Below are 13,825 nucleotides of genomic sequence, written 5' to 3' on the forward strand. Positions count from 1 at the left end.
AGTAATTGTTCATTTTTTGCTTTGCACGCCGGTTGCGAAGACATTTTCTCTCTTTGTCCTTGGATATGTCTTTACTGTTCAACTGCCGCATGCGGCGACGAGTAGGAGATCTCATATTTTACTTGATGGCAGTCATGGCCATGCGCAACATTCGTTCTGCCATCTTCGTTTTGTTCGTAGATTTACAGAAGTCGAATTTCACACTTATTCTCCCTAACGACGGCCCTCACCATGGATCCTTTCCGAAATATAAATAATTATATGGTCAACTCGCGTAACCAGGTTGCAGTAACCCATTTACTTAAGTATATGGAACGTACGCTCCTGACAAACATCGAGGCGTCACTTTTTGACAGATTGGCAAACCTTCCATGCGGTCCCCCGTTTAGAGAGTCGGTTTTCGATCGAGCCTTGGGCTTCTTGCGTGCCCAGTATGATGAAGAAAGAGATGCCGCGTGGGCTATCGCCCTAAATCCCTGGGAATGTCGGCTGCTAAATCGTACAACTGGAGCATCATTTACCAAAGTTTTCTGCACCAATCTCTACATCCCGTTCGATGGGTGTTATGAGAATAAACGAGATGTTGGGCGACTAGACAACTTCCTTACCAATTTCGGTGGCCTCGCAGCTCGAGCGGCAAGCGGTCATGCCGTTAGAGGGGCGATTAACCCATGGCATATCAAGGAACTGGTATTTTGTCAGGACCCTCTATTCTCAAGTACGGATATTGGGTCGGTTCGTGACCTGTCACGAGCTAGATCTATCAACCACTTCCTAAAACGCCTCCGCGAAGACCGGGAGGGGGGATTGTTACCGACGGTAACTCCAAAACGAATAAAGGCGTATGCAGAGATATGCACCGAAGGTCACCTGCAAGAAATGGAAGCGATGTTTGGATATGATCCCAACAAAGTCTGTCTGATGTGGCTCAGGATTATTGAGTTGCTCAAATATTTGCCAAACCTCGAGGTATTTAAGTAGGTTAATAGCAAGCCCATAACGGTTTCCCGCATGCTGACAAGCTCACAGATGGCAATCCGACGCCCGAGTCGTGGAACCCTTCCTTTCGGCCATTTCCCACTATTGCAAGAAGCTTACGGTCCTGGAGATTGAGCTCCACAATGGGTTTGACAACAACGAGTATATGATTAATGCATGGAATAGGTTCTACCTGAGCAAGACTACCGGCAGATTGTATCAATCGCACCGGATATTAAATGAGCCGGTGGCGAAACACATATGCCAATATATCTCGAGAGATCCAAAGGATAGGGAGTCAGAAGAACTCCCTACGCAGTGCCACATCAATCTCAAGCTTATTCTTAAGATGGACCGTGATGTACAACCTATCATTGAGACGGTCGGGAAGTATACCCGGCATGTGCAATCGTTGTACGTCGACCGTTCCAAATCCCATGAATTTATGGACGACAACAAAAAGAGAGAGCATGGACGGCCGTATGAGCGCTCTTGGTTCCACCTACAGGTCAGTTACCCATCATCCCCAGTACATATCCGCTTCTGACATTATGAGAATCTTAGTATGGCGTTACCCATCTGTCTCTTATAGGCACCGACGCAACCATGCACAACTGCATTATGGGAGCCATATTTCCAGCTTCGATTGAGAGTCTTGAAATCAAAGATTGCCAGTCCCTCGACGGCGTCTACCTCCCAATTCTTTCCGGTCCAAACCGGCTTCGGAAATTCAAAATCTCGTTCCCGCCGCCCGATGAGGCCAAGGAGCGTGCCTACAGGTACTGGCGGCACTACGTGTTCCAGAAGCAGTTAACCCTGGACTTCCTCCGCTGCGACACGATAGAGCTGGACGAGCTGGACATCCGCGGGGATTTTGGGGATCCCTCATTGAACCCCGTTGAGTTCTCGGGTCTGTCAACCGACCTCTTCTTTGCCGTCGAGGCTCAAGCCAAATCCCTCGTAAGCCTGAAGGTCCTCAATAACAATATCGACTTTACGCTGGCGGAGATAGGGAGTATTATAGTCCAGGCGGAGAATCTCACGCAACTGGGTCTCAGCTGCCGCGCATTCAGATACCAAGACCAGTTTTGGCACTGGATCGAGCAGGGTCTCGGAGTGAGTTCTCCCACCAAATCCTCTCCATATCTACTAAACCTCCTTCCAGACCCACCGCAACTTCGAGCGCCTCCTCGCCCTCCTCGGACAAAACGAGAACCCCTTCTCCCTCACCATCCTCCGCACCCACTACCACATCCTCGACCTAGCAAACTACGAACGCGACGGCGCCGACCGCCTCATCGTACCCACGCGCAGCGTCATCGACTACGAAGTCATCGCCAAGAAGATGGTTGAGCAAGGCCTGCCGCTCGCGCACCTCGGCATCTTCGCCGAGGGGGAGAAGCACGGGTATGGGATTTATGGGGCCCAATGGGACGAGTTCCTGTATGCGTTTGAGCTGCTGGATGCTGAGCTCCATCTGCAGAACGTGCTGGAGGGGACGGTTGCGATGTATAGTGAGTTTGAGAAGATTAATAGAAGGTGGATTGAGGATTGTGGGGTGGCTATGCCGATTCCGGTGCAGGATCCGCCGAATCGTGAACGGGAGATTTGAATGCGGGTGTTTGGTGGTTGTTTGGAGATGTCTATATGGAATGTGCTATGTATGCTAAGTTGGACAATTTATTTGATCTTTTCTGGCATCAGACACTGTATTGGTGTGTAGATCTCCTGTGAACTCGAACCCCAAGTTACAGTACGACTATCATATGTGTGTATGTACCTAAGTACCAGGAAATGCGGGTGACGGCGGACCGACGCTGAACTGTCACATGATTGGCTATTCCCCTCCAAGACGGGCGCTACCTCAACACAAGACACCCCATCCTGATTGGCTGCATGCATGTCACCACATTCCGGGCGCTTACAGCCCCGTGCCAGCACACTTCGATTTCTCTGCGGCCTATAACCCAGGCCAGTCGCCCCCATCTTCCTCTTTCCTCCATGTGTGCGCAATCGTTCATCATTCTCGTCGATATCAACCATCGAGCTGCCGTCCATTCCCACAGCGGCATCTGATGAGTCTTCATCAGCGAGCGAGGGGCATACTAAGGTCGCAAAATAATCACGACACGGCGTCCGTAGGCCCGACAGCCCATCGCCGGTCGCTATCCTGATTCTCTTTCACGCTCGCTCGCCATAATGTTCATCTCTATGAAATGGAGGTGCTTTTGGGTTATGACTGGGCTCATGGTGGCTGAGTTGGCGGGGACCATCGCTACGTTGACACTATTCGGTATTGCGAGCCCAGACGCCTATCGTACTCAGCTATGGAAGCTCGGCGGCGAGCTGGGCTTCAATTCGAGTCCGGACCAGATCTTGTACGCATACGCAAACTATCGGCCGATACCAACGACACCGCTAGTTTGGTCTAATTTGTGAGTGTGGACTGCCACTCCTTGTGCTGCGAGTGAACCCGAGTGCTGACTGCTCCCAAGCATCACCAACTACAACATTGTCGTATCTGTTTTGTCAATGTTCATTCTGCTTATCAAGGCCGTCCTATTTATCATGCACATGTGGATCCCGATTGTCAGCATAATAATCGACATAATTGCCATTGCTCTCTGGAGTTTCAGCGCGTATGGCCAGGCTGGTCCTGACCATTCCGACCCAGAGCACCCGAGCTCAGTTGCGTGGTATATCGCCAAAAGCTGCAGCGTCGCTGAGGCGTCCGGAAACAAGCACAACTGCGAGATGGCAAAGGGAGCATTTGCATCCACCATCCTCATAATGTATGTATCCCCGCCCAACCTGACGTTTCCACAACTAACAATTCTTCAGCGCTCTTTTCACATTTAACCTCGGGCTGGGCATTTGGTCCATGTTCCCAACAGAGGAGATGAGGGAGACGAGGAAGGCTAAGAAGGAGGAGGAGCAATTATCGCCGTATTACGAGGATGCGGGAGAGAAGCTGTGGGAGTTAAGGAACATCCAACCTACACCGGCCTTTTCGCCTTATACCCCACGGACGTTGGCGTTCAACACATTAGACCGTCAATTACCTCTTCGGGAGAAGGAACAGAACCCGTAGATAAACCCCAGGATGACGATGGGCTCAATGGGCCATTGCCGGGCCCTGAGTAACTATTACCTTTTGTGGCCATTTACGTTTTGTAGTGGCGGAAAGCGAGAAGAGAGATCAAGGAAGGGACTTTACTCTATTCAAAACTCTTATGAATATACAAAGTGATAATAGGCTCCAGACAGTACCAGCAGGGACACTGACGATGCGAGCTGCGTGTGATTCTGAACGATCTTACATTAGGGATATCCGCATTCCACGTATCCATCCCGCATTCCCGTTTCCTTGTTTGCCAACTCCCTGTCCTCCCTCACACCCGTCCCCGTCCCCCCAAGTCCTCTAACAAACAAAAAATTCTCTTGTCCCCATGCCCACCCCCCCGTACCACCATCCTCAAAAAGTGCCCGTCGCCCTGCTCTTTGTCCAACTCCCAAATCCCTCCGGAAACTTGGAAAAATCTCGCACCCTACATATCTCCCCCAGCCCACCACCACTACGAAAGAAACGAAAGAAAGAGAAGGCATCATGAACATCTTCACATTCTTCTGCGCTCCCGCTGCTTCGACTTTCACTGCAAACCGGTGCAGACATTGTAACGAGGATCACGGAGCGCCGCAGACGCAGGGCGAGCAGCAGTTGTGGCCGAATTACGGATACGTCGTCGATACGGAGACGTTTGCAGTTCCTGTTGTTCGAGGCGTTCGATACGTTCAGCAACCACTTCAACAACCATTCCAGCATACCCAGCACTTCCATCATCCAGCCCAACAACCCCCTCACCCCTCCCCTCAACCCCCAACAATGCCTCACACAGCCCTCTACACCCTCCTCTCCCTCCCCCCCACCGCCCCCCCTTCCACCATCAAAACCACCTACCACCGCCTCGCTCTCCTAACCCACCCGGATAAAAACCCCGACCCGGACGCTGCGGAACGCTTCAAAGCCCTCAGTGCGGCGTATGGTATTCTTTCGGACCCGAAGAGGCGCGCTATTTATGATAGATATGGGGAGGTGGCGGCAGGGAGGGAGGCGGCTTTTGATGAGGGGGGGGATTTGGTTGTGGGGGAGGAGAAGGAGGGGGAGACGGAGGGGGAGGATGCTGCTGGTGATGGGAAGAAAGACAAGGGTGGTAGCCCTGGTGGTGGAAGGGGAAGGACTACTGTCGACAAACCCCCTCGCCCCACCTTTGAGGCTCGTACTCCCTTTGAGGAGCCAGTCGTAGAGCAAAGCACGTATGAGGAGCGCCTCCTTGAAGCTCTACGCGCGGCTCATGAGCGAGGGATCGAAGAAGAGGCTAGGAGAGCGGCCGGACGAAGGTTGTACGAGCGCTTCTGGCGAGGTGTGAGAGGCCATGGCATGTGGGGTTGGACGACGAGAGGAGTCGATGATTCATGGGGGGTGATGGGAGATCCGATGGCGTGGAGGCGGGCGAGTGTGGTGGGGGGCCCGATGGAGGGGTATCGCGGGATGTATGATGGTGGTTGGGCGGCGGGGGAGGTTGATGAGGGGCTGAGGGAGAGGTTTCGGCGGTCGCGTGCGGGGGGGGAGTGGAGTCCGTATGGGGGGTGGGAGAGGGGGGGTGAGGGGTATGGGAGGGTGAGGAGTTGGAGTGAGGGGGGAGGGGGAGGGTTTGTAAGGGTTGTGAGGGGGGGCTATGGAGGTGGGAATGCGGGGTATTAATTGGGCGTGTTGTTTTGAAAAATTGTACGATCTTGGGGCCAAAGAGAGGAGGGATAGATAGAAGACCGGCGCAGATGGGTTTCTAGAATGGGGGACTTCTTTGTGCGCGAGCGTGGAGCACTCACTTGGTTATTATTTAGAAAGGCACGTGTATCATGAAACTAGGATATCATTCGGAATTTTTTAATACATAGAAAATCTCCTCTGACTTCTCGAATATGAATTAGTATATCTCACATGCCCATCCCATAACCAAACCCGAACCCCATATAACGCCACCCAGCCCCATATATAGAGCCAGTCCCATCCCGTCTTATGCCCTTCATACACTCGGCAGTCCCAATTCTATCACACCTCACCCCTTCTCACCCTATCCCTACGAGTAAAATTGGCTCTTCTGGAACCCCTCAATCCCCTCACCACCATTCATCCCATTCCCCACACTACTCATCGTGCTCGTCCTCGACTCCGCCCCCTTCCCCGCCACGACCGCGCCCACCCCCGCCTTCCTCGCCTCCCCCAGATACACACCCGGCAAATACCCCACCCGCCCATCACGCGCCCGACACCTCCACCACTCACTCGGCTGACCCAACGGATCACTCTTACTCAGCACAGCGACCAAATCGCCCTTCGCAACCGCCAAATCCACACCCTGCACCGCCGCGCCCGACTCCGGCTTGAAGTCATACAGCACACGGCAGTAATCCAGCTGCGCGGGATCGAGCTGCGGAGCCGGCAGCGGCTGGCCGTCGGGCCCGAATTGGACGCCTTGGGCTTGGAGGCGGGCGCGCTCGGCGGCCTCGTTGGAGGCGGCGAGGGAGCGGATCAGTTTGCCCATTAGGTAGGGGAGGCCGAAGGCGGCGAGGAGGAAGACGACGAAGGGCTTTTTGGAGAGCTTGGGGGGGTGGGAGGGGTGGCCGTCGGGGAGGGGGCGGCCTTCGAAGGAGGCGAATGCCGCGGGGGTGAGGGCGGTGGCGTCGGCGGGGGGGGGCCGGCCGGTTAGTTTGGCGATGAGGGTGCGGAACCAGCGGAGGATGGTGAAGATCCCGAGGATGGATCCGAGGGTGTTGCGGAGGTTGCCGAATTGTTCGGCGACGGAGACCATGGCTGGGGAGTGTTAGAATGGGGGTTGTGGATGGAGGGGGGTAGGGGGGGGGTAGGGGGGGCTTACCAAAGAAAGAAGAGTGTGTTGCCATGTAGGTGCTCTCGAGCATCTGTGCGAAGCCTCCAAATGCACCGACTATGCTCTCGATGATCTGGAATGTAGCCTGTGTGCTCTGGCTGAAGCTGTGGGTGAGGCTATTTGGGTCGTTGGGGTCCATTCCCATCCCTCCCATGCCACCCATACCGTAGCCTCCCATTCCTCCCATCCCGCCGTAGCCGCCCATTCCACCCATTCCGTATCCGCCCATTCCACCACCATACATTGAGGAGCCGTAGCCTCCCATCCCTCCCATTCCGCCCATGCGGGAGTAGGGTGAGGAGTAAGAGGACATACCGCCCATGCCGCCCATTCCGCCCATGGTGCTGCCGTATGGCGAGGCGCCGAGTCGGTTCTGTCCGTATGGAGAGTATGCCGATGCGTTCTGGTTAACAGTCGACGCGAGTGTGGACGGCCTTTGTGGGATTAACGGTGCGGATGTGGTTAGTGCTGTTGATGTTGCCACTGCCGGTAACGATGGTGCGGACGATTGTGGCATCACTGAATGACAGCGTTAGCAGAGTCCCTTTAGCATCCCAAGATGAAAGTGTCGGTCTCAGAACTTACCAGAAGTAGCCGCTCCAGCGCCCGCTCGCTCCCATGGCTTCGGTGGGCTTGCGCTCGCCATTGCCTCGATTTCGTTTGATGCCGCGGCCCTACGCCTTGCTCGCGCTTATAGCTGCTTTGCACGTATACCCGTTAGATCTACGGCTCAGTGTAGTCGAGCAGTAATCTATGGTGTATATTGCGATGTCGTGATGTGGCGAGCCAGATGATTAATATCCTGCCGGCGTTCGCTGATGGCCGTGTTTTGTGGGGAAGATGCCTAGTGTACCAAGTATTCAGATGCGCCGCTCTTCTCTCTCCTTCTTTTATTCGCAAGACGCTCGCTGTGCGAGTATCTGTCGCTTCAATGTCGCTGCCGTAATCTTGGCCGCTACTGGAGTCATACAAGAGAAATGAAGTTCGAGGCGTGGATGAAGACGATATCACCAGCATAATGATGAAAAGATCCAAGTTCCTCGGGATTCGCCCCCGGTAGAACGTGTTTGGTGTCTTAGTCATCTCCCATGTGGTTAGCCTGGCAAACAGGCCGAGGTCTGTTTGCAATTGTGGGGGATCCCCAACCAAAAAGTTGTATATCCACGTGACTAGTTAATTCACCGAGCCGAAAGTATAAGTTAAAGGGGCTGATCGAATACACGTGACATCACAAGCTGTTCGTGGTTCATTATCACATTTACTATGGCTTGAATGAAGAAGAAAGCTTAGCAGCCTTGCTGAAAGCTCATCTACAGCGTTTGGAAGTAGAGTAACTATATATTATCTACCTCAAAAAACATTCACCCATCATTTATATAACAACCGCCTAAATGGCACCCATCAAGCTGTGGTACTCATCCGGAGCATGCTCGCTGGCATCCCACATTATCCTGAACGTCGTTCACGTCGTTCAGGATAATGTGGGATGCCAGTGCCTGCCTCGTTTAGTGAACGAGGCAGGCATTGAATTCGAATCAATAAACTGGAGGTCCATGCCGGGTACCCCGTGGAATTCTGCCACATCAATCCCAAGATGCAAGTCCCAGTCGTATCGATTGATGGCCAAACTATCACCGAGACTCCTGCCATCATGACGGCAGCTCGTCCCAGAAAAGCACCTTCTAGGCAAAACCAAGCTTGAGATTGTTCGGGCATACGAGTCTATCAAAGCCAAGTCACTTCTGACTGTTCAGGAGTGTTTTGCTACCATCGACCAAGATCTGTCGAGTAAGCATGCTGTGGGCTCGAGCTTTACAGCTGTGGATGCGTACTTGTAGGTCTTTTATAGCTGGGGAGCATCGTTGGGAATTGATATGAAGGGGAAGTATCCTAAATATACGGACTTGGTTGCCAAGTTGGTACAGCGCGAGTCGGTGCAGTCTGCACTGAAGGCTGAAGGAGTGGAATCCCATGTCCCTCTATCATAAGTAGCAGATGAGATCCCAATGAAGCGGTGTCATCAATACAGTCAACTCACGATAAGTCGATATACGATTACCCGATATTTACGATATCTCGTATTTTCCTGCACAGTCCGTTTTTAGACCTGATTTCCGATTTCCACGATATCGGAACCCTATTCCTGGATATCGACTTATGATAGCACCTGGATCAGCCTTCAGAATGCCTACGAAGCTCAATTCAATGACAATTGAGCAGCGCCGTGCTCTCCGGACATACTATCAACAACAGCGCCCTCGACCGTCTCAGAAAGCCCTAATCGCCTGGTTCTACGACAAATATAACATACGAATTAATCAACAGTATCTGAATCACTCAGCGCTCGATTTGCTAGCTTAGACAGTACGCCACTCATCTCAACCAACACTGAAGGCTCTCGCCGATGAGCAATAGCTTGGCCACTCTTAGAGACAGTCCTTTTCAAGTGGCAGAAGCTAATTGAAGAAAGGGGAGTCTTTACATCTGGCGAGATCCTATCACAGAAAGCAAAGCAGATCTGGAATATCATTCCAGAAAACCAAGGGCAGCCAACACCAGAGTTCAGCCTTAGATGGGTCTCAAAATTTAAGTAACGGCATCAAATACAATTTCGAACTCGGCATGGCGAAGCTGGATCAGTACCAACATCTACTTAAAATGAGATGAGGGCTATTCAAACTGTTGCTAGCGACTTTCAAGAGGAGGATATCTATAACATGGGTGAGACTAGCTTATACTAGAGAATGACTTTGTCGAAGGGTCTTCTCTTACAACAAGGATTACCTGGTTTAAAGAAGAAGAAATATTAGTAGCTATTTGCGTTAATGTAGCAGGAACAGATCGGTTTCCTCTTTGGTTTATTAGAAAGGCAAAGACACCTCAAGCACTTCGAAGAGTTAATATCACAGTAATGGGAGGAGTTTAGAGGCACAATAAGAAGGCTTGGATAAATCAATTCATTATGGCAGAGTGGCTAAGTGCATTCTATTAGCATGTTGGATCTACTCAATCTATTCTACTTACAATGGATAATTTCACAGCTCATATTAAAGCCGTTGATTCAACACCTCCGCCATTAAATATTCAGATTATTTGGCTTCCTCTAAATGCAACAAGTCGATTTCAAGCTTTAGATCAAGGTGTCATAGCATCATTAAAAGCTCATTATCATCAGCCATGGCTTTAATATATGTTAGAAGCATATGAACATAATCAAGATGTAACAAGGCCTTCTCGTCTCTCATTCTAAGGAGCAGACTCTGGGTAGCTGCGGGGTCACGTGTGATCATTTGGGTGGGCTAGTCGGATGGGTTTCGGGTACTTGAGGGAATTGACTCACAGGGTTCCCCCTTCATCTTTTTTGTATCCTTCGTAGTAGACCTATAGGATAGCATCTGTTTAGCCTCCGACTCGCACTCCCATATGCTATTACTGTGAGCTGGGTGCCCTGTGTCCTTACACAAGATCCTTTACAAACAATGAACCTCCACTTTGCACTTCAGTGGCTTATTCAAGCATAGAATTACAACCTTTCAAATACGACTATTTATAGCTGTTTTCAGAAAAGCACAATTCTATAGCAGCCAATTCAGCTTCTAATCCACCCATTTCCAAATATGGATCACCTTTATCAACAAGTACAACAAGCTGGCCTTATTTATCATGCAATGGATATCTCGAACTTTCTAAATCTAGTAGAGGAGGACATACAAGAGGCAGAGGAAGAGCTAGACGAGGATGGACTTTTAGAGGATATAATTTCACAATATATCCCAAATTCTAAACCTTAAGATGTTGAGGAAGAGAATGAGCTGCTTGTGCAGCCGCCTATGCTTACACCACAGACTGTCTTAGAGGCCGTTCAAACCTTAATTGAGTTCACAGAATCTAGGAATAGTAGCATAGTGACAATAGAAACAACGGCATTTCTACATTCATTTGAACGCTATAAAAGGCATCTAAAGCTTCAATTGGTAAATCAGAGTGTTTAAGGGACACTAGAAGGGTGGATTACATAAGGCAAATAACAGTCATGTGAATTTCGATATCTCGATATTTACATTAACTCGATATGTTTACTTAACACGCCCTACATCGACTTATCGTGAGTTGACTGTAGTACCTTATAGGCAACGGCCCATTTTTTAGATGCTTATGGCACTCTTTAATAGGGTGCTGGCCTAATTTTACATAGGTGATTTGTAGGCTATATGATGCTCGTTAAAGCAGTCTAGGACTAGTTGCCTAGTACAATATCTCCACTATAACAGTATTCAACACTATGATAGGCCTCTTAAGCGGTATCCATGTCACTAATATCCTTCAAAACTAAGCTAATACACTTAGTGCTCTATGAGAGAGTATGGAAAGAGCTGTAGCGTCACTATAACAGGATTGTTTCAAAACTATTCCATAGTAATTCAATACAATATCGTTCCTTATGTATAAACATATACATGTCATATACAAATCATAATCTTCTAGGACAAATATGAATTACTTTATCCTATTTACAGCTTTGTAATATACAATGACAGTAGTAAATCCATTCATGACCATGAATCCTCCACTATGCCATACGCCATAAAACATTGCTGTAAAAGGGGTACTGAAGTAAAGCTGCTACTGCCTTATTTAGAATGAGCAGTCAAAAGAGAAGGACTTAATGATCTGTTAGGAGTCGTATCATTAAGAACCAGATCATGGCTTTCGACTAGGTCTACTACATTAGACTTCCTAATACTGTGGGACTTAACAGTAGGAGTGGTGTCTAGCAGTATAGTCTGCAGCCATTAGAACAGAGCTAGCATTAAGGTGGGTGGCAGCAATCTCGCTTACAACCTTAGTGTAACGCTAACTTCTAAATGATAGAAGACATAGAGGTTTCTTACATAAGGTTGACTTGACAGAGGAGGCAGGGGATCAAACACAAAGACTTTCTAAGTACAGTAAAATCTCGATAACACAATGGATAGCATCCCATAATTTCATATTGTGTTAACAAGATTATCGCGGTATCAAATACACGTGACTACGTTATCCAACTGTCCAAAGTGCCTTGAATGCCCTCATTTGCCTGCTTAACCTTGACAAGCTGCTCAAGCCGTTCTAAAGTTCTTAAATACTCCGTACTTAATACGCCACTATTCCCAGCCTCAAGAAACTCAATCAGAACTTGTGTGGCTTCTAAAGCTGACTGAGTTGTTGGCACAGGCAGCAAGACTTGCTCACTGCTTTCGTCATCATCTTGAGCTCCAGGATCCTCAACATCTTGAGTATAATGTGAAAGAACTTCTTGTAATGCCTCTTGATCTTGATCCTGCTCTCCACTACCGTGTATATTTTCTTCACTTGATTAAGGAAGTTTGCAATATCCATAGCGTCATGAATTTGCCCAGAGTTTCGTACTTGATTGTACAAGTTGTCTAGTGCTGGAAGAGATTGGATTGAAAGCTGTATTGGGTTTCGAAGCATTGTGCTTTTTCGGAAGCAGTTATATATTGTTGTATCTGTAACATCATGATGCCAGGACCGAAGAAGCCAGCGAATAGTGAAGTGTAAGTTAATAGAGTTGAAGGGATTCATGTTATTCTCAAATGCATTAAGCATGTATTCAAGCCACTGTCGATGGTAATGGGCTTTAAGGGAGGCAATAATACCTTGATCAAGGGTTGAAATCGACTTGTTGAGTTTGGAGGAAGCCAGAGAATTCGAATATTTGAAGGAGGTGGAGCTGCTTCAATAGCAGCAATATGTGCTGAGAAGTTGTCCATGGTAAGAAGTACACTCCTCGTTGTGCCGATATGTAAGTAAAAGGCTTGTAACCATTCAACCATAAGGAACTGATTCATCCAAGCTTTCTTGTTTGACTTCCAAACTCCTCCCATAGATCCTATGTTAACGTTTCGAAGAGCTCTTGGTGTTTTTGCATGCCCAATAAACCATAGAGGAAACCGATCTGATCCAGAAGCATTTGTACAAATAACAACAGTAATTCGAGCTTTGTTGTGCTTTCTTCCAGGTTGTCATACTGACATTCGTTGCACTCAGTTTGCTATCAAACTCAAGAGCAAACTTGGAAATCTCCTCCTCAAACCTACAAGTCACTATACATATTTTGGCTTATCACACCAACAACAAGAGCAATACTACTCAACGATTGCTACAACCATCTATGATTCATTACACGTCATCGCTCCTTAGTTACTGGGCCGATATTACCACATAGCATATCTCTACAACCCTCTATGATTCATTACATGACATCACTCATACTACCACATGACATATCTCTACCAACTAGAGGCCTAGGAGCATGAACGATAGCTCTAAAAGCTCCTACGAACCTCTATGATTCATTACATGTCATCGCTCTTTAGTTACCCACAAGATTGGTTAAGTTATGACATAATTTGTCTATGACATAATTTGTCTATGACATAATTTGTCTATAGGGGTGCTCTGACCTTGGACCTCCTTTTACTTCCTATAGGCTACGAACCTAAGATGGTTCTATGGGATTCTCTTACGTCAACTACAGTTACCAAGCCTGGTAAGTCATGGAAAGTCTTGGAAAATGAGAGAACTACACTCCTTTAGCATAAATAGGATTGCCCTTTCCTTAAGAAAGGGCAAGCAGACAATACAGTAAATCGACTATCACATACTTCCACGTCTTTTCCAAGCTTCCAAGCATTGATCTTGTTACTCCTTGTTTCTGAAAAGTCAGTGAGGTGTTAACCTCTGACTTACCCCTGAGTTCCCAGACTCAACATTTGTTGCAACTTGTCTGAACCACTTCACTACATCACACACCTGATTGCTGCGTTGTGGAATAGTCTAAGCTACGACCCTTTGGCTCTTTTTCCTAAGACAGTGTGTTGTCTTAGTAAATTCAT

At 48.7% G+C, this 13,825-nt stretch overlaps 4 protein-coding genes across 4 annotated transcripts; 3 read left to right on the forward strand and 1 right to left on the reverse strand.

Moving 5' to 3' along the window:
- Window positions 1-231: 231 nt before the first annotated feature.
- Window positions 232-2,590, forward strand: VC83_07546 (uncharacterized protein; the record flags this gene model as incomplete). The annotated part of the gene is made up of 4 exons (XM_024471115.1): window positions 232-977; window positions 1,030-1,486; window positions 1,543-2,094; window positions 2,144-2,590. The coding sequence occupies 4 exons, from the start codon at window positions 232-234 to the stop codon at window positions 2,588-2,590; spliced, it is 2,202 nt and encodes a 733-aa protein (XP_024321522.1).
- Window positions 2,591-2,823: 233 nt separating this feature from the next.
- On the forward strand, window positions 2,824-4,239 carry VC83_07547 (uncharacterized protein). Its single transcript, XM_024471116.1, has 3 exons — window positions 2,824-3,413; window positions 3,474-3,770; window positions 3,820-4,239. Exons 1-3 carry the CDS (start codon window positions 3,178-3,180, stop codon window positions 4,067-4,069), a joined length of 783 nt encoding a protein of 260 aa, XP_024321521.1. The 5' UTR covers window positions 2,824-3,177; the 3' UTR covers window positions 4,070-4,239.
- A 147-nt stretch (window positions 4,240-4,386) lies between these two features.
- Window positions 4,387-5,740, forward strand: VC83_07548 (uncharacterized protein; the record flags this gene model as incomplete). The annotated part of the gene is made up of 1 exon (XM_024471117.1): window positions 4,387-5,740. Exon 1 carries the CDS (start codon window positions 4,586-4,588, stop codon window positions 5,738-5,740), a length of 1,155 nt encoding a protein of 384 aa, XP_024321480.1. The 5' UTR covers window positions 4,387-4,585.
- A 167-nt stretch (window positions 5,741-5,907) lies between these two features.
- On the reverse strand, window positions 5,908-7,934 carry PEX13 (Peroxisomal membrane protein PAS20). The gene is made up of 3 exons (XM_024471118.1): window positions 7,512-7,934; window positions 6,915-7,445; window positions 5,908-6,850 (listed from the first exon to the last, which is right to left on the reverse strand). The coding sequence occupies exons 1-3, from the start codon at window positions 7,570-7,572 to the stop codon at window positions 6,117-6,119; spliced, it is 1,326 nt and encodes a 441-aa protein (XP_024321479.1). The 5' UTR covers window positions 7,573-7,934; the 3' UTR covers window positions 5,908-6,116.
- Between the last annotated feature and the right edge of the window lie 5,891 nt (window positions 7,935-13,825).

This window comes from Pseudogymnoascus destructans, assembly GCF_001641265.1.
Source record: "Pseudogymnoascus destructans isolate 20631-21 unplaced genomic scaffold scaffold_20, whole genome shotgun sequence".
Lineage (NCBI taxonomy): Eukaryota > Fungi > Ascomycota > Leotiomycetes > Thelebolales > Thelebolaceae > Pseudogymnoascus > Pseudogymnoascus destructans.